The sequence below is a fragment of the Tachyglossus aculeatus genome, chromosome 14 (genome assembly GCF_015852505.1).
Source record: "Tachyglossus aculeatus isolate mTacAcu1 chromosome 14, mTacAcu1.pri, whole genome shotgun sequence".
Lineage (NCBI taxonomy): Eukaryota > Metazoa > Chordata > Mammalia > Monotremata > Tachyglossidae > Tachyglossus > Tachyglossus aculeatus.
Genome location: NC_052079.1, coordinates 38042649 through 38065151, shown reverse-complemented (window position 1 = coordinate 38065151; position 22503 = coordinate 38042649). Strand labels below are relative to the sequence as shown.

Below are 22503 nucleotides of genomic sequence, written 5' to 3'. Positions count from 1 at the left end.
AGCTAACATAAGCAACATAGCCCATTATGTGATATAAATGCAGAATCCTCTACTCCAACCCCCCAGAATTTGGGTCTATCAGCTCAGTGAAAAGCTTATGCCTTTCTTCTCTTATTTTTTTTTTAAGCAAATTAATGATTTACATCTACAAGTGACCTCCCTTACTCAGTCACAGAGTGATTTGCTAAATTCTAATCAAATGCTGAAGGAAATGGTGGAAAGATTAAAACAAGAATGCCGAAATGCAAGAAGCCAAGCTGAGAAGGCCCAGCTAGATGCAGAAAAGTAGGTTTTGCATTTTTTTTTACAAACAGCCTTTTCCCATGTGTTTGGGTGTGTAGACCTTTTTATACATAGATATATGTGGTCCACGATGCCTAGGCTACTACTTTACTGGGATTCAAATGAGGTTTGCTACTTGAGTATGGAAGGGGTGGTGAGCTTGTTATGGGCAAGGGAGTGTGTCTGTTTATTGTTGTATTGTACTTTCCCGAACACTTAGTACAATGCCTTGCACACAGTAAGGTCTCAGTGAATATGATTGAATGAATAAATTGTCTTATGTTCTCTCCCCTGACACCCCAGCGCTGTCCCCCTCAACCCCCAAAGGAAGGAATACAATGAGAAATTGCTCCCACTGTGTCTTGGGGTGTCACATCTAGAACGAAGAGTAATTCTTGGAGGTTGGGAAGAGCAACTCTATTTTTGAATTGCGCCCACCTTAACTTTTCCTGGTGTCTGTATCTACCCTAGCATTTAGTAGAGTGTTCAGCAGCACATATACTTTCCCTAGTGCCTAGTACAGTGCTCTGCACTCAATATGCGCTCAATAAATACAGTATAACCATCATCAGTTAGCTGGGGTGATGGTTTCTAAGGTTACAAGTGGCTGAGAGCCAGGGAAATGGGATAAAAATGAAATGGGAGAGAGAGAGAGAGAGAGAGAGAGGAAAGAAGAATATATCCTCCAAAAAAAGGAAAAAGAAAGACAGGCTTAACGTAGAGGGGAGAATGAGAGAGAAGGTGATAGAGCAGTAGGGGCCCAGAAGAAGAGTAGAAAGAGGGAAATTGGGAATTGAAATGAATGATAGAGAAAAAGATAGGAGGTTGGATAGGAAAAGCTAGGAAGTACAGAATCAATGTGACCTATTTTACATAGCATTTTCTTTATAGAAACCCTGGCCTAAGTTACTTGCAAAGTTAGTAACTTGAGAAGCAGCGTGCCTAATGGGTAGAGCAGAGGCCCGGGGAGTCAGAAGGACCTGGGTTCTTCACACTTGCATGCTGTGTGATTCTCTGTGCCTCAGTTACCTCATCTGTAATATGGGGATTAAGTCTCTAAGCCCCATATGGGGCATGGACTGTGTCCAGCCTGATTATCGTGTATCTACCCCAGTGCTTAGTACAGGGCCTGATCCATAGTAAGTGATTAACAAATACCATAAAAAACTGACATAAATATCTTTGTTTATAGTATTCCAGAAATCCTTGGTAAAGTTAATGCTATTTTTCACAGAATTATTTCTTTGCTTTTTTCTTGAAATTTGATCATTTTACTTTGAAAAAGTATTTTTAAAAAAGAACTTTTATATTTTGGTCTTCAACTAAATAGTATGTCTCAATAAAAAGAATTGTTTAGCTAAATTTCTTAATGCCAGGGAACTGATTTTTCTAACAAAAAATAATCCCTTTTAGTTTTAGAACAGTGGTCTCTTAGGATTTCCTTTTAATTTAAAAAAGACAATATTTAAGAGAAGGAGGAAAAAAGCTTGTTGCAGAATCACATTGTTATGAACAAGAAAGAACTCTAAATAAGGAATAACTGCATATATGTAGTCTTTAGCCTGATCATCTATCTGGGAGTCCTTTTTTGAGAAAAAATGGGTTCCCATCTTTAAAATAAATAAATAAAAATGGTATTTGGTAAGTGCTTACTTATGTGCCAGGCACTATTGTAAGCACTGGGGTAGATACAAAGTAATCAGGTTAGACACAGTTCATGTTCCACATGGGGCTCACAGTCTTAATTCCCATTTTACAGATGAGGCACAGAGAAGTTCAGTTACTTACCCAAGGTCACACAGCAGACAAGTGGTGGAGCCAGCATTAGAACCCAGGTCCTTGTGACTCCCAGGGCTGTGCTCTACTAGGCTTTGCTGTGATATTTCAGTAATTTTTCTCTTTGAGAGCACAGATTGACATGGAATTATCCAACTGAAAATTCTCAAAAGGATTAAATTGTAAGAACCTAGTTTGAGGGCAGGGGATGTTTGTGTTGCTTCGGTTGTAAGGTCCCACCTTACACTGTTTTGCTCGCAGATGCTCATTAAATACCATTGATTGATGGTTTGATTGATTAATCCAGTCAAGAGCTACTTTCCTGGAGGGATGTATAGGAATAAAATGCCAGTTTCCTTGTTAACAGATGAAGGGAAAATCACAACAAATGCTCAGTAAAACGGTCAGCCACAGAGAGTAAACCCGTAAACAAGAAAAGTGAAATGGAGGGAGAAGGTGTTTTAAATACGTGTTAGGTGAGGGGCCAGCAGCAACACCCTTTCCCCTGATTCTACCCTTTCTTCCTTTACCCTGGACTCAAGACTTAATGCTTTGGTGGGGCAGTTTATCCCAGAATGTGTAGAGCCACAATACCTGGGTTTTGAGGAGAGTGAGTATAGCCAAGAACCCCTGCCCTAACTGTCTAACATGAATTTCTTAGGCCTGTTTCTCTTCTGGTAATACTCTGAATTGGGCAAGAATCACCGCTGGCTCCTGAACAGCTTAAGAAAACAGGACAAATATGCCAACACGCATTCAACTAAGGTTAAATAGGCTGTATTGGGCATTGTCTAGTTAAACTCTAAAATGCGTAAGAAATGCTCTGGGCATGTTACTGTCCTCCTGAAAAATCTCCAATGGCTATCAGTCAACTTATGCATCAAGCAAAAACTCCTCACTCTCGGCTTCAAGGCTGTCCATCACCTCGCCCCCTCCTACTTCACCTCCCTTCTCTCCTTTTACAGCCCAGCCCGCACCCTCCGCTCCTCTGCCGCTCACCTCCTCACTGTGCCTCGTTCTCGCCTGTCCTGCCATCGACCCCTGGCCCACATCCTCCCCCTGGCCTGGAATGCCCTCCCTCTGCACATCCTCCAAGCTAGCTCTCTTCCTCCCTTCAAAGCCCTACTGAGAGCTCACCTCCTCCAGGAGGCCTTCCCAGACTGAACCCGCTTTTTCCTCTCCTCCTCCCCATCCCCCCAGCCCTACCTCAGCACTTGTATATATGTTTGTACAGATTTACTACTCTATTTTACTTGTACATATTCACTATTCTATTGATTTTGTTAATGATGTGCATCTAGCTTTACTTCTATTTATTCTGATGACTTGACATCTGTCCACATGTTTTGTTTTGCTGTCTCCTCCTTCTAGACTGTGAGCCCGTTGTTGGGTAGGGACCGTCTCTATATGTTGCCATTCCCAAGCACTTAGTACGGTGCTCTGCACACAGTAAAAGCTCAATAAATACGACTGAATGAATGAATGAAATTCATTCTGGAAAAGCATGTTCTAATAGCACATTAAATCCTTCTATTCCATAGGATTTTGGAAGAAAAACAGATAGTTTGGTTGGAAGAAAAACACAAGTTTCATGAACGTGTTACTGAGAGAGAAGAAAAATACAAGCACATCAAAGAGAAACTGCAGCGAGCGGCAATTGCACAAAAGAAGGCAAGCTGTCTATTTTTCCTAACACAGGAATGATGTTAATTTTAGGAGACGCCTTTTCAGTTTTGTAATTGAACTGTATGGTTATATAATTGAATCCCTGCACCATTCATGTGCAGTTAATTCATATACATGAATATAGCTCTCAAAAGTGCCATGACAATTGAGAAGTAAAACAGTAGTGTATAGTTTATGAAGCTTTCCACGTTGGAGGCTGTTTTACTTTCCTTTCATACCCAAACATGTTGATACCATATGTAACAAAGCAAAAGAGGTAGGAGGACAAGGCCAACAATCTTATCCATAAAGAGACAAACTGAGTGAGCCTAAATGAAAATTCTATTGCCTTGTCTGTTCCTTTCAGCTCGTATAAAGAATAGCAGAAGAAATCTTGATTCTCTCAACACTGCCACTGAGGTCAAACTCCTTCCACTTAAACTAGATGCAGTAAAGTGGGAAGTATCCTTTCAGGTACAGTTTTAGATCGCATCTCTGACTTGTTAGTTTATTCTTGCATCAAAGTGACATCCAGTGGCCAGTTAGGTTACGAACCAAATATATATTTGTCTGAGATATTTGTATATATTGATATATATATGATATATATTGATATATTATTGATATATTTGTCTTTTAGACTGTGAGCCCACTGCTGGGTAGGGACTGTCTCCATATGTTACCAACTTGTGCTTCCCAAGCGCTTAGTACAGTGCTCTGCACACAGTAAGCGCTCAATAAATACGATTGATGATGATGATGAGATGGGCTGTTGAACCAAACATGGCCCAAAACTTTATTGATCTAACCAGTGCAAATCCAACAGGCACTGGGAACTTTAGGACCTCCAGTTTTTTGAAAACGAGTTTGAGATAACTTCCTGAAACTTAAAGTTGACTTTAAAAATTACTGCTCACGCTTGGTTTCTTTTTGTGGAAAGGATATGCCCTGGCATGCAACGCGGCGTATCTTTTTTATCTTCACCATTGCCCTTTCTATTTGCTTAATGCCAAGGTAAATGGAAATCTTATATGTCTGACTTGTGGGGGCCGTGGTTTAAACCCACCCTCTTGTTGGTCGGATTTCCCCCTTTGCCCCCCTCGCTTTGGCAAGGCGGTAAGAGTTGCATTTTCAGAACTGACAAATAGTATTGATTTTGTTTTAGGAATGTGCTCCTTAGCTCATTGTGTATGTTGCTTAACATTTTCAAAATGCAGATTTCAAAGCTAGTTTGAATAGACATCATTAATACTTTCAGTTAACATAAGGTTTAATGAACAGTGGTCTTCTTGCAAATAAATTTCACACTAATTAATAGTACTCCAACTTGGAGGCCAGAAAATGAGATGATGCTGCCACTCCCTCTCTGGGTTTTCTCTTTGGTTCCTTCTCTTCCTGGGGCTCAGGGCTGTTGAGAAGTGGGACATGTAGACCTGGGAAGGCTGCTAAGTTCTGGTCAGAGGCAAAAGTAGCATGGAACAAAGGTTTTTCTCTTCAGGAGAAAACTGTTGGCCTTTTGCTTAGTTGAATCATCTCAATACCTCTAGGGGTGAAGGGAAAGTAGAATAGTAGCCTAAATCCAACAGTAGTTTACTACAATGCTGATAAATCTAACTACCTGGTAGCCTTCTGTGGGTAAGTTTTCGGTGGTAGTATGCTTTTGGCTTGGCGGTGTGCTTTTGATTCCTTATCAGATGACTGGCGAATCCATCTTTTAAAAGTTGAATTTTTCAAGTTCCTTCCCATTTTAGGTTTTTCTTTTGTTTGTTTCTTTCCAATTATTTTATCTTGTAGCTGTTATTATTCCATCACAGAGACACATGCACCCCAATCCCTACCAATCTTGTTCCTGGAGCAGAGGATACAGCATTCAATGATACAGAGCCACAGTGTCACATATACGTTTTAATATTTAAAATGTGACTCTTGTTACCAAATTATTATCCAAAATTCTAGCAGAGAATCACATTCATCTTCATATTTTACTGTACTAATTGTGTTTATTTTGACAGAGAAAATCCCTGCATGAAAACAAATTGAAGAGACTGCAGGAGAAAGTAGAGCTATTGGAGGCAAAGAAAGAAGAATTAGAGACTGAAAACCAGGTGTTAAACAGGTAATTTACAACCTAGTTTACAGCTTATATTTCAGTAATAATAGTACTTAAGCACTTATTATGTGCCAAGCGCTGTACTTAGGGCTGGGGTAGATACAAGATAATCGGGTCAGCAGTGGTCCTTGCCCCACAAGGGGCTCAGGATCTAAATAGGAAGGAGAACGGACTTTAATCCCCATTTCACAGATGAGGAAACTGAGGCCCAGTGAAGTAACTTGCCCAAGGTTATACAGCAGGCAAGTGGCAATGGCTGGGATTTCAATTTTGTGGCTTTACATGTACGAGACATTTTTACTCAACTAATATGTTTTTCAAAGGTCTTTCATCTCATAATTTTAAAATGTACTTGTAGACCAGTGGTGGTAATATGTACTTAGTGATTGAGTTTTATAAGTGAATTTATTGCTTTCAGAGAGGCATCATGGTCTAGTGGAAAAAGCAAGGATTGGGAGGTTCTATTTCCCAGCCCTTCCACTGGCCTGAGTGACTATTGGCAAGTCACTTAATTTCTGTGGGCCTCATCTGTGTTTGCTCTCTGAAAATGATCGTGAGATACCTTATCTCCTGAGATTGTGAGCTTCTTGAGGAACAGGGACTAAGTCCATTCTGATATTTTATATCTACTCCTAGTACGCATCCCAGCCGTAATAAATAACAGATGCTGAAATAGCTTTTCAGTTGGAACTCTTTAATCGCGGTTTATAATACCTTATTCAAAATGCCTAATGAATTTTGTAGAGGGCTTTTTTTAATGATAGGCTGTAATGTTCATGGAGGCAATTACCACCAAAATGATGAGTTTATGGATAACTTAAATAAGAACCTTGGTCACCAAAAGAGGAAAAGGGGTTTCTAAACTCATGGAAAAATAAGAGCATTTTTACAAAAATCACTGTGCTTCCTCACATCAGTTACCTCTCTCCGTTCTCACAACATTCCTGTAGGTCGACCAATGTTATTTATTGAGCAGTTTCTCTGTGCGGAGTACTGTTCTGCTCTGTGAGAAAGACGGATGTGAGGTGACACGCCAGGGTCACCTAGCAGGTCAGCACAGAGGTGGGACTAAAATACAAGCTCCCCACTAGGCCATCTTGCCCCCCCCCTGCTTTGGGAAGGCAATAAAATGTCTTATTGTCTTAGACAGAATGTACCCTATGAAGACTATACCAGACTTCAGAAACGACTGAAGGATATACAGCGAAGACACAATGAGTTTCGGACTTTAATTCTGTTTCCAAACATGCCATCTGCAACATCTCACAACCCTGTTAGTTTTCTCTCCTCATCATCCTTGGTTCCTGGTGTGGAAACATCCTTTCCTCCTCATCTTCAGGTAATACTACTGCATTTTGAAAAAAGGTTGAACTCTCAACAGTTCAGTTATTTCCATCTAGTAATTTGACAGACTTGAATAATATTTTCTAGGCAGCTTGTGTGTGTTTAGAGGCCCAGTTATTACTTTCCGTTAATGTAAGTGGTGAATGTGAAGTTTCAAAGTCAGCAGATGATCGTTTTAATAGTCCAAGACATTTTAGGAAAGGTATTGTATAAACAAGAGTTATTGACAGCAGTTAATATTTCCTAATCATTCTCCTGTCCTTGGAAATTGGGCCACACGTGAGGTATAGTTGTATGAGCTAGGAAGAGAGAACTGGGGATAGTTTCAACAAGTGGATATCTGGGATAATTTTTTTTTGTTCTTGTAGGTGGTTAATCGAAGAAACATTTGAATATAGTGAGCCCTAACTAAATGCACAAAAACTGAATTGCTTGCATGTGATTTTCTGTAAACTTCAATTTCACAGGAAGAGCAACATCAAAAGGAACTTTCTCTTCTTCGCAAACGATTGGAAGATTTAGAAACCACACAAAGGAAGCAACTACAGGAACTTGGACCTCCTGGAGAATGAGACAAACTAGGATAAGCAGGTCAGCCTGGCAGCTTTCTGGGTGAAAAAGTACTTTCTAATCGTTGGAACTAAATTCTCGCATTTTAACAGATTTTCCTATTCTCCCACCCAAAAGAAAAAAAGATGTGGAGAAATGGCCAATTTTATCACAGTTGTAAAAATGCTCATGTATATTAATGACTCAAAGCAAAAACAACAGAGCACTTATTTCAGAGGTAACATGACAAGGCTATTAACTAATACTTTTGAGATTTAAAAATCAGGATTTAAAATACTGTTTGCCCTATTGCGTTTTACCTTCATAGATTCTTAATCTTGATGGCATGACTAGTTGTATTTATCATTGTCACTTCCTGATATATTAATTTTTGAAGAAAGGTGGCACTTTAGAGCTCAGCATGCTAAAAAGAGTGTTTTGGTTATGAATGTTTGCTTTTTTAAAAAAGTTGATTGCACATAAATTTATTGAAGGTTTAATAAATATTTTTTTAATCCATCGGCATTGCCCTTTTTTAAAGTTGTGTAGAAGGGAATGTGCTTCTCATTTAACCTTCATTAAATAGTATGTCGTTTCAATTAATTTCCATTGTCAGGTACTCTTTCAGGATTTCTCTCCCCCCTTCTATGTCTCTGACTACTGAATTTGATCATTCAAATAGGATTAATGGGGAAACGACTTACCTTTTTTTCTCATCACATTTTCTGAGTCCTGACCGGCTGTTAGTGGGGGGGGGGAAAAAGTTAACCCTAATTTATCCCCTATGGCACTGCTCCTGTTATTGATGAAAAACTCATTAAATGTTATCCATCTACCTTAATTTTATTTGAAAACTGGTTTAGGATATTTATGAGTTAAGACCTGAGAACATTAATTCAATAAAATAAGGTGAAGTGCCACTTTGGGAAGCAGACTTTTTTTAGCAGAACAGAATTCTTACTCTAGTTGGTTGCCCTTTACATAAAACAGCTAGTTGAATAGTCAAAGTTGTATGTAAAACTAATTTTCTTTTTTAGAAATAGACTTAAGCAAATTTAAATGATAAATTAAATAGCTCATTATACATCAAAATGTTTATTTTGGTTATACACATTTAAAACATTCATCTTCAAGTACAGTTTCAATCATGAATACAAGAGGACATTAATTTTAAATACAGAAAAAGTAACAATTGCAAAATACTGCTATATGCTAGTGTTAGAAAAAAAACACTATAAATAAGTTTATCTGCACCAGAAATCTGAAAATAAAGTTAAAAATAGAAATTGTTTGACAATTGTTAATCTGATTGCTGTTTTAATATGGATTCAGTTACTGATTGTCTACAGCACACATCTGATTTGGCCATTTACTGCCTTTGGCTTGTATGATCCAAAATGCTGATCGTGAGAGTGCCTTTCACCCAAGGATTGACAAGCACTTTGAAAACATTAGTGAATCTTCACACCACCTCAGTGAGGTATGTTAGAAATATTTTCTAGAAAGAGGCACAAAGAGGTAAGTGATTTGCCCAAAGTTCTCTACAGCATAGTCACTGGTAGAGCTAGGAACATAATGTAAAGAGGAAGCTGTAATAGTATGAGGGGTTGGGGGTGGATGTGGGGAGCTGCTAAATATTAAGATTTTTCAACACTCCTGGGTGCCTTTTCCTTAAAAGAAGGAATAATGTTTTGGGCAACTCCCTTACCATCGGCATGCCTGGTGTTTTCTTTTAAGAATTCAGTTACATTGCTTACCATTGCAGCAGCCTTGAATTTTTTTTTGTTTTTTTTTTTTGCCTTTTACATCTCTAAGATGACCAATTGGTAGTATCTTTGGGGCATGTCCACAGGACAAATATGGTCAAAAAAAAGCTTATGGCATCAGGAAAGTGTGCCGATCGGGGCAGTAACTGCTCTTTCTAAACTGCGTAGGTGTCTAATCTTGCTCTCTTCCATTCGGGAAGGAAATGGAACCTACACTAATTAGAGAGCAAGTGTTAAACTGTTTTCAAATACGTCACTGGCATTTGCTTTTAAGAACTGTATCAGTGACTAATATGTTGGGTAAATATTTCATCTAATTTTTAGGTACCAAGGTGTTAGAGGTACCATAAAAAAGTTTTTATTTTTCCATTTCTCCTGCTTTAGTCTAAGGGAAATACACTAGGGTGAAAAAGAAGGTTACTAGAGTATAGTGGAGGGAAGGGATTCACAAAAAGAAAGGGATGAATTTTTTTTTATATTCTCCAGTATTGAATATTAAAAAAAAAGTTACCTAATTGGCCTAGGACATCACGCTGTACACTAATATATTCTGGCCTAAGTCTATATAAACTCCAATGTATACAGCAATTTCATGTGATGAAAAATGTAGTTATCTTACCCACACACTTTCAAGGGTTTCTACCCACTGATTTCACCTGGGAGCTAAAGCAAGAGAGATATAAAACTTTACAAATGAAAGAATAGGCAAGTCTGTTGCTCTGCTAAGGAGAACTAGGATCAAATTACCGAACCAAGCTTGTAAACAGCAATAATGAACTTTAATACAAAGGGTTTTTTTTAAACAACACTTTCACCATCAAGTACTTTTGGATAAATGCAACACAAGATGACACACAGTGTCACGGTAAACTGCTATTGCATTTAAATAAGAACTACTTGCTTTAGATCACGGTGAGTTGATGGAGTGCAAGTGGTGATGACTGAAAAACACGAGCCCTTTCAACAATGTTGCAACACTGTTTGTTTTTGGTTTAAAAAACACACACGAATGCTAATGTACACACAACTAAGCTTTGCAGTCAGCTTTCCCAAGAATGAAGGGAGGAAAAAGTTTCAACCCTGCAAAGCCTAGAGGTTGTCCTAACACCCTCACTGTTTCAACATGACTCACTTCACATTAAGAATTCACCATTGGCAGTGTCCCTGTTCTGCAGAGTTGCAGTGTATTCACAAGTGCTACATAACTGTAGTTTTCACTGAATCATTTGTGCTTGAGTGGAAACTGTAGTTATAATGCTGAAGCTTGCTTACTGGCCCTGTACCATTTGTAAACACAGAGGCGGTCTGCACATCCACTACACTATATGTACATAGAGGTTTCCACAATATTTACAACAGGCACAATGGTTGGTCTACTGTTAGTTTTAGAAGTCTTGCTTGTGCCTTGGTCTTTTACGAAAGACAATGTTCAAAGTGGAGTTCTGTGTGCAAAGTTTAAAGAGTACACTAAGTAGCTCAAGTGGCCATTTTGTCCCAAATAGTTTTGAGACTTGGCTTGATATGATAAAATTCTTCAAAGTGCTCTTTACATCCACTTGCATTTCTTCTTTTCGTCAAATAAGTCTTTTACCTTCAAGAGCTGCTTCCGGGCGTCCTCTAATCCTCGTTCCCGCTCCAGTTTATTTATGATCTGTTGCCAATGAAAACAGATACTTTGGAAAATTGTCACTTTGGATTGCTGGTAAGTCCTATGACACAATGGTCAACACTTTCATAACCTACACTTCTGAAAGTTGCAGAATTACTTTTTTTTTTTTTTACAAGTTTAGCAGTCTAGCCCCATTGTATTATGTCCCACTGTCCCAAGTGCTGGGGCTACCCTTTCTGTGGTCCCACTGTTGAGGATTTCCCCTTGAAACAAGAGGTGCTACTAACCTTACTTAAGGCTGCATGGATAAGAGCGTACATGTACTCTCCCAAGCACTTTGTATAGTGCTCTGCACCCAGTAAGCAGTCAGAAACAATTGATGGATTAGAAACCTGGCACTCAGCATGGCTGGAGATGGGAGTGGAATGACGGAGATGTCTGCATGAACTCCGACAGTAATTACAACAGCAAAATGATTTTTTTTAAAATAGAACATAAGCCAGTAGTAGCCTACAAAGTTGGTGGTAAGGGTGGCTATTTTGTTACAGCCTATTTGAAATCATAGTGCCTTGATAGGGCTATTCAGATCCATCCCATCAGAGCATGCATGGGCCAGATCCAGTAAGGAATGCCCAACAGATGGCCACTTGGGAGAGCTAAGGCCAACTATAGATATTTGCCCTGATATTTGTATATTTGTAGATATTTGTACTTCTGGGGGTGACCCACAGACTTAGGCTGACCTCTCCCCAGAGTCAGACTACAGCACTGGGAACTATAACATTAAAATCATACCTCATCAAAATACTTAATGATGTATTTGTAGATTTCTGTCAAGGCCACTTCTTCATTAAATTCATTTTCATGCTTCTAAAACAAACAAATCCTTATTGAACAAATATGAAATGAATGCCTTAATAAAAGAGAGAGACCCTGTTTCCCTTCTCATACCTTAGATTCCTGAGTTAAAAATTCTTCTATTTCTGAAGTTGACAGTGGAGGCAAATCCCTGATTGCTTTATAGTAAGATTTTACTTCTTCTTTGTAGTTTGGAATATCCTTGGCGTATAGAAGTTTATTAGTTGGTGCTTCCTTAAAAAGAAAAAAAAAAGCAACAAGCATTATGGTAAAGGTTAAAGAGTAGCAATTTCTTAACATTATCACACACACACTATAAGTAATTTTCCGATTTAACCGACCTTTCATAAAAGAAAGGTGGATTTGACATGACAGTGACCTCTGGCTTAGTCAATGCATAACTAATGGTCATAAAATTGTGCACTAATATATCAGCTCTCAACTATTCCCATCAGTGAATTTTAGCTTTTGTCCTAAAATCATCCTAGAATTTAATCTTTCATAACTTCTAGGTTCAGTACAGTGAAGGGCATGTCCTACACTGTGTTTAGGAATGAGAGACAAGGAAGCAAAAGAGAAAACAGTACCAAGTGCTACAATCATAATACACAAGAAAAAGTCTTTTTTTGTGTGTGCACAATGTCTTTCTTTAGCTGCTGGGCGTAAAAAGGTAGTTTCGTTTCACTAAGTTTTACAGATACTCTCACTTCCTGCATAAGCAACAGCTTTTACAGATACTGGACCAGTAATGCTCCTCTTTGGTTTTTACTGGATCTTTTATAGTGAAAATAGCCTAGACTATAATACACAGGTTATGTCTACACCGAGATGAAATTATCCTGATTAATCTTGAGCAGCAAATTCTCATCTAGTGATTGAGCTATAGAGACACACTTATCTTGTTAGGGAAGCACATACGTGACTCCTCTTCCCTCCAACACTTACCAGGGTGACACACTACCATCGGACTTCCTGAAACAAAGAGCATTGCAAATTTTTCCTTCCTTTAATGCCCATTGCCACCACCCTGGGTGATCTCAGGGCTCTCCTCCAGCATCCAGGGTATTTGGGGAAAAAAAGAGCAGGCCCACCAGCATCCTTGCAAATTCTCAGGTCAAAAGTGGAGGGACATTCAAAGAAGCATTTTGATGGCTACTAAATTGCAACAAAAATCACTAGCTGCCAATCACCCTGTCACTGTGTTGAAATGGAGGCTGGAATTACAATGGATATAAGTAGTAGGCAACTTTGTCAGGTTTTTTTAAAAATAATTTCAAACAGCTGTGGTATTCTCACAGTGCAAATAGTTCCATGTAGTCAACCAGTCCAGTTCAGATAGAGTGGATTTTTCGGCTTGCTTTGTGGATAAATGTTACTAGAAATTGTTCAATTTTCATTATGCACAAGGTTAGCATACCTACCCACAGTCAACAATGTTGGAGCATGTAGACATGCTAACCATCCAGTCACTGACTATTCGCTCCAGACTAGCCTATTTCCTTCTCCTGAAAAGCCCAAATGCTACATAAACACTGTGTGAATTATTTTATCACAGATATCACACAAGAGCACGGGCTTGGAATTAGAGGTTGTGGGTCCTAATCCTGGCTCTGCACTTGTCAGCTGTGTGACTTTAGTCAAGTCGCTTAGCTTCTCTGTGCTGCAGTTACCTCATCTGAAAAATGGGGATTAAGACTGTGAGTCCCACGTGGAACGACTGCTTACCTTGTATCTACCCCAGGGCTTAGAACAGTGCTTGGCACATAGTAAGCGCTTAACAAATACCATAATTATTATTTACAATACAATGTAGGAAACTCAAAACAATCGAGTCACCAAATCTATTTTTTTTTTAATCTTTCTTTGTGCTTTTGATCAGCAGCAATGCAGTATTCAACATGTTCTAAAGCGGACAAGCCAGAAACTACAAATTTCAGCCAAGGTTATCTGCAACACCCAGAGAGGGATGGATGTCCATATATTAAATGCACAGTGCAGAGTCAATAAGCATTAAATGAATTTAAATGGTTTCACATTTGGATAACAGCATCATTTCTCTGACTGGGAAAAAGCAGTCTCTTCTTGCAAGTGTAATTAACGTGTTTAAAGTTCAAAGATGGTGGATGAGAAGATTTTAACAACGTGCTATCCCTTTTGTCTTCCCATGTTCCTTAAAAATTAAACAAATACTAAGAAGCGTCAACAGGCCAGTTTGAGTAAGAGAATGGAATAAGTCTTTACCCAAGTGGTCTGGTTCAGTTCTTTGTTGTTCCAGCTAGAGATGAAAATATTCATGAGAAAACCAAATGCACTACAGTCTTAAATACTGAATAAATGAATAAAAGATCAAAGTTATGCCTTACCTTCCCCAATTGCTGTTCTGCAAGAGAAAATGCATCCATAAAAGCTTGTGCAATTACTGACAAACAGCCGTCTATGTGAGGAGTCTTCTTAATATCAAAAACAAACTGAGGGTTCTTCAGAATGTTTACCCAGAAACGAAGGGGAAGACTGTGGGATGAGAAAACAAGCATTTTGCAATAACATTATGCTAAAAGACTGACTGATAAATTTAAAATAGCACTATAATCAAACACCTTTTCTCCTTAAAGTGGTGATCACAGTGTTGCCAGTCCAAAATGAGTAATTTTATGTGCTTATCAATCAAATGACAGCCATATGCTTGACAGAGACACAGAATTAATGAGGAATTGAACCAGATATTATTTTGAAACATAAATCCTACTGCCAAGACAATATTTCCCTAGATAACAACCGTGAGATTCTTGTAGTCAACAGTAGTGGCACAAAATAAAACACCAAGTGTTTCTCAGCTCCATGAAGGGTGATTATTCTGGAGCAGAGCTGTGCCAACAATTTGTTTGTAAGGCCCTTCAGATATAATTGTGCCCCATCAGTTTATGTGAAAAATCATTCCTTTGGTCAGCTATCAGCACTTTGTGATGTGAATCTTCTATTTAATAAAATTTGCATAAGTAAGTGGATAACAACAGGAATATGGAAAGGCTAGATAAATAGTTTTCCAATTGTACAGTGGTAGGTTGTCTGGATAAGAGACAGATAAAATACTCTGGAGGAGGATTAGACTCCCCCTATACACAAAACCAATCTTTCATTATCAGCTGGTCACTTAAAAATGACATTTATTCTAAGTCCTGGAATATACAATTTCAAGATAATTTTAATTCCAAGGAACTGTGGCATAAACTATGAAATCTCTTTATTGCTGTGAACCCCAAAGTTACTAGCAAAATTGATCGCCCAGTGCTCAACTGGGCAGAATCCTTGATTAATTATTGATTGGCTATTTTTTCTGCACACAATACCATTGATTGATGGATTGATTAATGTATTCATTCCCCCAAAATGTGCTGTTGTTTTGGCAAATCAGTTTACAATCAAAAGCAAAGGAGCAGCGTGGCCTAGTGGGAAAACTGCAGGCCTGGGAATCAGAAGATCTGGGTTCTAATCCTGGCTCTGCCACTTGTCTACTGTGTGACCCTGAGCAAGGCACTTCTCTGTGCCTCAGTTTCATCACCTGTAAAAGGGGATTCATGTCCCATGTGGGAAAAGGCCGGTGTCTGGCCTGATTAACTTGTAACTACCCTAGGCCTTAGAACAGTGCATGGAACACAGAAATCGCTTAACAAATAATAATAATAATAATAAAATCTCTTCATTCACTACTTTGGCTAATATCACAGGCTCATAGCAAAGTATATATACACGTAAAGCAATCATTTACCTGTTTGTTTTCCAAATGTGGACGACATCGGGATCTGTGATTTTTTTTAGTTCAGCCTGCGCATCCAAAAAGTCAAAAAAGTATTTTATGGCAACTGGAGCTCTATTGTTGGGTAAACTCCAAATACTTCTAAAAAGTTTTTCAAGGACAGAATGAATTGCAACCTGCAAAGTGAGAAAAATCCTACTTCAGTTTTAGAGATTAAATGTAGCAGGGATGGAACCTAGATTCCCTTGGAAGGATGCTGAGCCCTAATCATTTATGGGGTCATAAGGCATAATGGTGCTACCTTGCTCTGTGGAATGTCACCTGAGCTCCCTCTGTACTCAAAGGATGCGATCTTTCATGTGTTTTCAAAGGCCTGGGCATGTGAACATTTCCCAAACCCATCAGGGAGACATGATTAAGTAGTAGGAAAATCAGAGGGTTACTGCTAGTCTAGGCAATCTGAACAAATGTGCTGTATAATAAGGATAATCTAAGCCCTGTTCTAAAATAGCAAATTATCTGGTTTACATCTTTGAATGTTTTTTCCAGTGGGTTCATGAAGGGCTTAGACACATTCATGGATGAATGGTTCATAATGGCTTACTAGAAGGATAGTTAACTTTTCCATTCAGTTCCCACCACTACCACCACCACCACCATTCTCCCTGTTCCAGAAGCCTGCATGTTTGGTATGATCCCTGTCTCCTCACTTGTCTTTTCGCCTTCAGGCCCAGGCAGTTGTTAAATCTCCTTTAAATCTTCCACAGTAGTTCATCCACCCACCTCTAGCCACCCAAATGACTACCACCCTGGTAAAGGCTCTCATCACATCCCAATTATTCCTTTGGTCTCCTTGTCTCCAGCCTCTACTAATCTCTCTGGGTTCAGATCACATCTCTCCACTCCTACATCTCTAACAATGACCATTTCTCTCCTGATAATTGGCTTCAGATAAGACACCGGCTCTCTTCCTCTAATCAGTTCTTTACATCCATTATACCCCAACGCACAACTTTATATGTTCTCAAGGTAACCTTAACATGTCCTGCTCTCAACTCTCCCACTTCCAAAGACACACCCCTCTCGGTCACACCCCTCTTCCTATCTGGAACTCACCCCCCCTTGAAATCCATTAGACGGTAGTTCTCCCTATCTTCCAAGCCTTTGAAAAATCCATCTCTTTCCTAAATCACATAATCCAACAACTGTCCTTACCACTTACTACCACCAATCCTTAGCACATTTATATATTGCCATATTAATTCACACTTTGTGATTTATCCTGCAACATTTCAGCCAACAACAGCCTTTGTTTTTCCCCTTCTCCTACCATCTGTAGGTAATGTCTTTTCATCACCCCTATTAGATTGTCAACTCCTTGAGGGCAGAGTCTCTTTCTTTACTTAATTTATATTTTTAATTTAGCACTAACTCTAGTGTTCTGCATATAGCAGGTGCTCAATAAATACGAATGACTGATTGAATATAGAGAGGGAGACATTAGTGTACGTATCAAGGTCAACCATCACACGGTCTTGTCCAAGCATCACTGGGCTGAGTGGACCCCTGAATTGACCCAGTAAAAGCATTTCTTAAGTTCTTAATTAAAGGAACTGCATACGGGGTCCAGAGGTAGATAACAGTTGTGTTTGTGTTCAGGTTATTTCAAGAAACATCAAACATCTATATCTTTGATAATGACCTTTGGGAAATGGCAAAATAAAATCAGCTATAGAGGGGACTATTGTACAATATTGCATGTGCTATCAATTTACCATTTGTTAAGCTCTTACTGTGTGCACAGCATGTACTAAGTGCTTAGGAGTCGAAAGACACATTCCGTGCCCACAACATGTTTACAGCCTAGATATAATAATAATAATGGTATTTATTAAGCGCTTACTATGTGAAAAGCACTGTTCTAAGCGCTGGGGAGGTTACAAGGTGATCAGGTTGTCCCACGTGGGGCTCACAGTCTTAATCCCCATTTTAAAGGGGGAGGTAACTGAGGCCCAGAAAAGTTAAGTAACTTGCCCAAAGTCACACAGCTGACAAGTGGCAGAGCTGGGATTTGAACCCATGACCTCTGACTCCAAAGCCCGGGCTCTTTCCACTGAGCCAGGCTGCTTCTCTGATATGAAAAGAATCCTTAACTTTAAATAATTTTCTGTAAACTTCAGAAATTTATACTTAATGATCTTTCCTAGTTTTTTTTTAAATTTACAATTCAAGGAGGGAGCTTTGTGCTGACCTACAGTAATAAAGTGGGTGAATAATTACACACTGTCAAACAAAGTAAGATGATGAATAGTTTGGCAAAAGGGACTTGGCACAATACTAGATTATTGTTTTAGGAGGCTGCAGCATTAATTTCTTAAATGTTGATATCTCTGCAATTGATTTTTTAAAAAGCCAACAGCAGTTTAATCTGTTTGCCTTGCTAAAGAGCACAAGGGACTTTTAACATTTTAACAGTTCAGTGGGAACGAAGTCAAATGCATCACACTTGAGATGAGAGTTAAATGGATGTGATTATCTTGTCTCCAGCTCAGACTGTAACATAATGTCTGGTGCATAGTAAGTGCTTAATAAACGCCATCGTGAACTGTTTCCTCGGCAGTTAGCGTACCTTGGTGGACAGCAACTTTGTCAGATACATTTCCTTCACTTTAAACTTGTGCTTTCCTTTGTGTCTCTTTCCTTGCACATCTTGGAATGCTTCCGAGTCTGGTAAAATCTGTGTTAAAGAGGGATTCCAGAATGTTACCCAAAGAGGCCATTCGCTATTAAACAGGTATGTGATTCAACAGCTTGCTTAAGCACTCACCAAATGGCAGTGTTCATCTGAGTACTCCATATCTAGTCAACAGAAAAGAAGAGGTTAAAATGACATAAATTTGGCCCTGTGCACAAATATTTATTAGTCAACAGGCCAGTTCATGAAACGCCCCCCATCACAAGCGGCCATTTGGCCGATTCTCCAGATCCTGGCCAAGAATCGCCTGAGCTCCCTCACCACTCTCTATTTTCCCTCCCCTGCCTCCTCTTTAGATTACGATCCTCTTGTGGGCCGAGAGCTGCCTCCGAATCAATTCTTCCTAGCACTCAGTTGGGCTCGGCACACTGTAAGCACTTAATAAATGCTATTAGCAATCTGGTTGACATAGAAAAAGTTATGCTCCTTTAAGGCCCCACTTGTAGAGAGTATCAATAACCCCGTACGGCAGACATCAGGCCCCAGGCCTCAAGCCAGAATGTGACACACGGGACTGCAGTGAGCCTGACCCAGCTGTCAGAGTTCAGGCCAGCCGGCTTCCAAACTACGGTTGCCCTGCAAGGCATGGAAAGATGCCATAGGATGCCCAAATCTGCCCAACCCCATCTCCAAGAGCTTTTAGGTTCCCCAGAGGACCCGTTGGCTCTCCCCAGCCCCAGAGCCATGGGGACCCCTCAGGCCCCCGCTCCCCTAATCGTGCTTCCTAAGACAGAGGCTTCGCTCGCTTTCTTCTGAGGCAGCTTGGCCAGGGCTTTACCCCCCGGCCCATCGTGATGCCATCCTGTGCCCCCGACTCTCCCCGGTGCATCCGCGTCTCTGCTTACGAGGCAAGGTGGCCTTGGATGTCGTGAGACCAGTGGACCCAAAGGGCAGCTCGCTGTGGTCAGGGAATGTGTCTGTTCATTGTTATATCGTACTCTTCCAAGTGCTTAGTACAGTGCTTTGCACACAGTAAGCTTTCAATAAATACAACCGAATGAATAAATGGCAGGAGCGTGCCAAAGTCAGGAACTGCCGGAGGGGGTTACACCACATCCCTGTACCTTCTGAGGTCCATCCAGAACCAGCATGGACCACTGGGCCAAGGGCGGGTTTAGAATGAGATCATCATCATCATCAATCGTATTTATTGAGCGCTTGCTATGTGCAGAGCACTGTACTAAGCGCTTGGGAAGTACAAATTGGGATGAGATGAGATGATCTGACTCCAGCAATATAATCTGTGGGTGCAATCTTCCCCACTCAATAACTCAGGGTCCGAATGTGTGCTCGGGGAGTGGGGTGTATGGCCTGTTGTGCGTAGGGAGGGCGGGTTCAGGGGAGAACGGTAAGAGACGAGAATGCAATATTCAAATGGGAGCCCGCTCAGGGAACAAAGGGATGGGGTTCAACCTGAGGACTGGAGGAGTAAATGTTGGGCAGAAAAAATGGGAAACCTAGGGTTGAAAGCTTGCCCTCTGAGAAATTAAAGTAGGTACGGCACCCTGGATCTAGAAGAATGGGCTTTGATTAAACCTTCCCCCCACCCTACAGCCCAGAAAGATACCAGGCTGCATTTCATATAAATCCTGTAAGTGCTGCTGAATTACTGGATGGGGGGGGGGGTGAATGCTAGGACTTGGAAACCACGAAGTTCTCAGAGATTATTATTATATTGTTTATTCAATAATTACCAAGTCACTGCTTAGCTACAGGCTTCTCTTGTCCTGGCCAACCAGATGTTGAAAAAGAAATCTACATAATTTTAGCTTGGTTTTGAGACAACAGCTTTCTAGCCATTTCTTGACAGAAAAACTTCTGGCTACTTTTAGATCCAGGGTTTTCACATTCCCATGTAGGGAAGCAGTGTGGCTCAGTGGAAAGAGCCCGGGCTTTGGAGTCAGAGGTTATGGGTTCAAATCCTGCCTCCACCACTTGTCAGCTGTGTGACTGTGGGCAAGTCACTTCACTTCTCTGGGCCTCAGTTCCCTCATCTGTAAAATGGGGATTAAGACTGTGAGCCCCACATGGGACAACCTAATTACCCTGTATCTACCCCGGCGCTTAGAACAGTGGTTGGCACATAGTAAGCGCTTAACAAATACCAACATTATTATTATTGTGGGCTTCTCGGTGTCAATGATGCACCATTGCCGGCTTTCTGAAGCCAGAGAGAGGCCCAAATGGTGAGTCACGGATTTCCTAGATTTACCCAGCACAAATACACTCATTTTTATAACAGCACACCTAGCAGACTAAACAATATAACGAAGGCATCAGATTCTTTGGGCGATCATTTTCCTATTGAATAGAGGGTACAAAGTTAATCAGAGTGCACTCACCTGAAGCAAAATTTGTTATCTTCTTAAAGACACTCAGAGTGGCTCCATTTGAAATCTAAAAAGAAAATTACAGAAGTCAATAATAGCCAGACTATTCATCTACAGATCAATAGGTAGAAAGGACCCAAAATTTAATTAAATAGAAATAATGATAATAATAAATAGTATTTATTGAGTGTCTGTTGCGGGCTGAGCACTGTACTAGACACTTGGAAGGGAACAATACAGAAGAGCTAGCAGACTTTATCCCTGCCCACAAAGAAAACACAGTCTAGAAGTGGGGGGAATAATAATAATAATAATGATGATGATGATAATGATAGCAACAACAATACTGGTTAGGTGCTTACTATTTAGCTACAGATTTAGGTCCTAACTAGCCTCCAGAAGGACCAACTTAACCATCCAGGGAGGTGAATAATAATAATGGCATTTATTAAGCACTTACTATGTGCAAAGCACATAGTTTGAGTAAGTCTGAATAGGTCTGAATAAGACCTTCAGAGCAGGGCCCCAGCCAGATTCAATTAATCAACCAGCCCTATTTATTAAGTACTTTTTTATGGCATTTATTAAGCGCTTACTATGTGCAAAGCACTGTTCTAAGAGCTGGGGAGGTTACAAGGTGATCAGGTTGTCCCACGGGGAGCTCACAGTCTTAACCCCCATTTTACAGATGAGGTAAACCGAGGCACAGAGAAATGACTTGCCCAAAGTCACACAGCTGACAATTGGCGGAGGCAGGATTTGAACCCATGACCTCTGACTCCAAAGCCCGTGCTCTATCCACTGAGCCACGCTGCTTCTACTGTGTGCAGAGCACTGTACTAAGCACTTGGGAGAGCACGCTTTAACAAAGTAATAGATACAGTCCCTGCCCACAATGAGCTTACAGTCTGGAGGGAAAGAACCCAGACTCTGTCACCGGTCTACTGTGTGTCCCTGGCCAAGTCACTTGATTTCTCTGTGTCTCAGTTACCTCGTCTGTAAAATGGGGACTAAGACTGTGAGCCCCATGTGAGACACGAACTGCGTCCAACGTTATTAGCTTGCATCTCCACCAGCGCTTAGCACAGTATCTGGCACGTAGTAAGCACTTAACAAATACCATTAAAAAAAAAAAAGGACATTTTGCCCACATGTGCAACATAGTTCCTGATCCTGCCACTGCAGGATCACCCAAAAGGGTCTTGGCGCAGGCCCAGATGAGAAGCTTTGAGCAGCCTGGGGAGGGGTTGCCTAGTAGTAGCACTGACCACCGTGCAAGTCCCAATGCCCTCTATGCCCATAGCACTGCCCACTGAGGCTCAGGTTGGGGCAAGGGCAGTCAGGTTCAGCTTGTGATCCTGCCAAGCATGTTATGTAATACAACAAGACAAATATTCTCGGGAGATTGGATGCCTGTAACCCTCGAACAGCCTATTTTCCTCAGTTTACATCCCAAACTACCCTGAACTCAACCCACACTGGGCCCGGATACCTTATCTGATCTTAGTCCTGGTCAGTGTCTCTCAGATGCAGCCACTGGGGTCACGAGTGGCTATCAGATGATTTCCATGTGGCCCCGGAGAGGCAGAGACAGTCAAACAAGTGCACTGCTCCACCTCGGTTGGCATATTAATTCATTGGTTCCATGAAAATACGGCCTTAGTCAAAAGAACTCCAGACCAGTAATGTAAATAAATACGACTGA

At 40.4% G+C, this 22503-nt stretch overlaps 2 protein-coding genes across 5 annotated transcripts in view; one reads left to right on the top strand and one right to left on the bottom strand.

Annotated features, from left to right (window-relative positions):
* Window positions 1–9150, top strand: part of CEP83 (centrosomal protein 83) — a 37760-nt gene extending 28610 nt beyond the window's left edge. The window contains exons 13-18 of one of the 4 annotated variants that reach the window (XM_038756942.1): window positions 128–285; window positions 3600–3729; window positions 5736–5839; window positions 6980–7172; window positions 7645–7768; window positions 9076–9150. In XM_038756942.1, coding sequence (XP_038612870.1) covers window positions 128–285; window positions 3600–3729; window positions 5736–5839; window positions 6980–7172; window positions 7645–7749 — 690 coding nt within the window. In that variant the 3' untranslated portion in view covers window positions 7750–7768; window positions 9076–9150. Of the gene's footprint in view, window positions 1–127; window positions 286–3599; window positions 3730–5735; window positions 5840–6979; window positions 7173–7644; window positions 7769–7864; window positions 8246–9058 lie in introns of those variants that run through there. The other 3 variants (XM_038756941.1, XM_038756943.1, XM_038756944.1) reach the window with 3 other exon arrangements.
* Window positions 8806–22503, bottom strand: part of PLXNC1 (plexin C1) — a 136123-nt gene continuing 122425 nt past the window's right edge. Inside the window, exons 24-31 of the mRNA XM_038756939.1 lie at window positions 20811–20865; window positions 18541–18572; window positions 18343–18450; window positions 15726–15889; window positions 14323–14470; window positions 12053–12193; window positions 11897–11971; window positions 8806–11143 (exon numbers count right to left, since the gene is read on the bottom strand). Coding sequence (XP_038612867.1) covers window positions 11039–11143; window positions 11897–11971; window positions 12053–12193; window positions 14323–14470; window positions 15726–15889; window positions 18343–18450; window positions 18541–18572; window positions 20811–20865 — 828 coding nt within the window. The 3' untranslated portion in view covers window positions 8806–11038. The remainder of the gene's footprint in view (window positions 11144–11896; window positions 11972–12052; window positions 12194–14322; window positions 14471–15725; window positions 15890–18342; window positions 18451–18540; window positions 18573–20810; window positions 20866–22503) is intronic.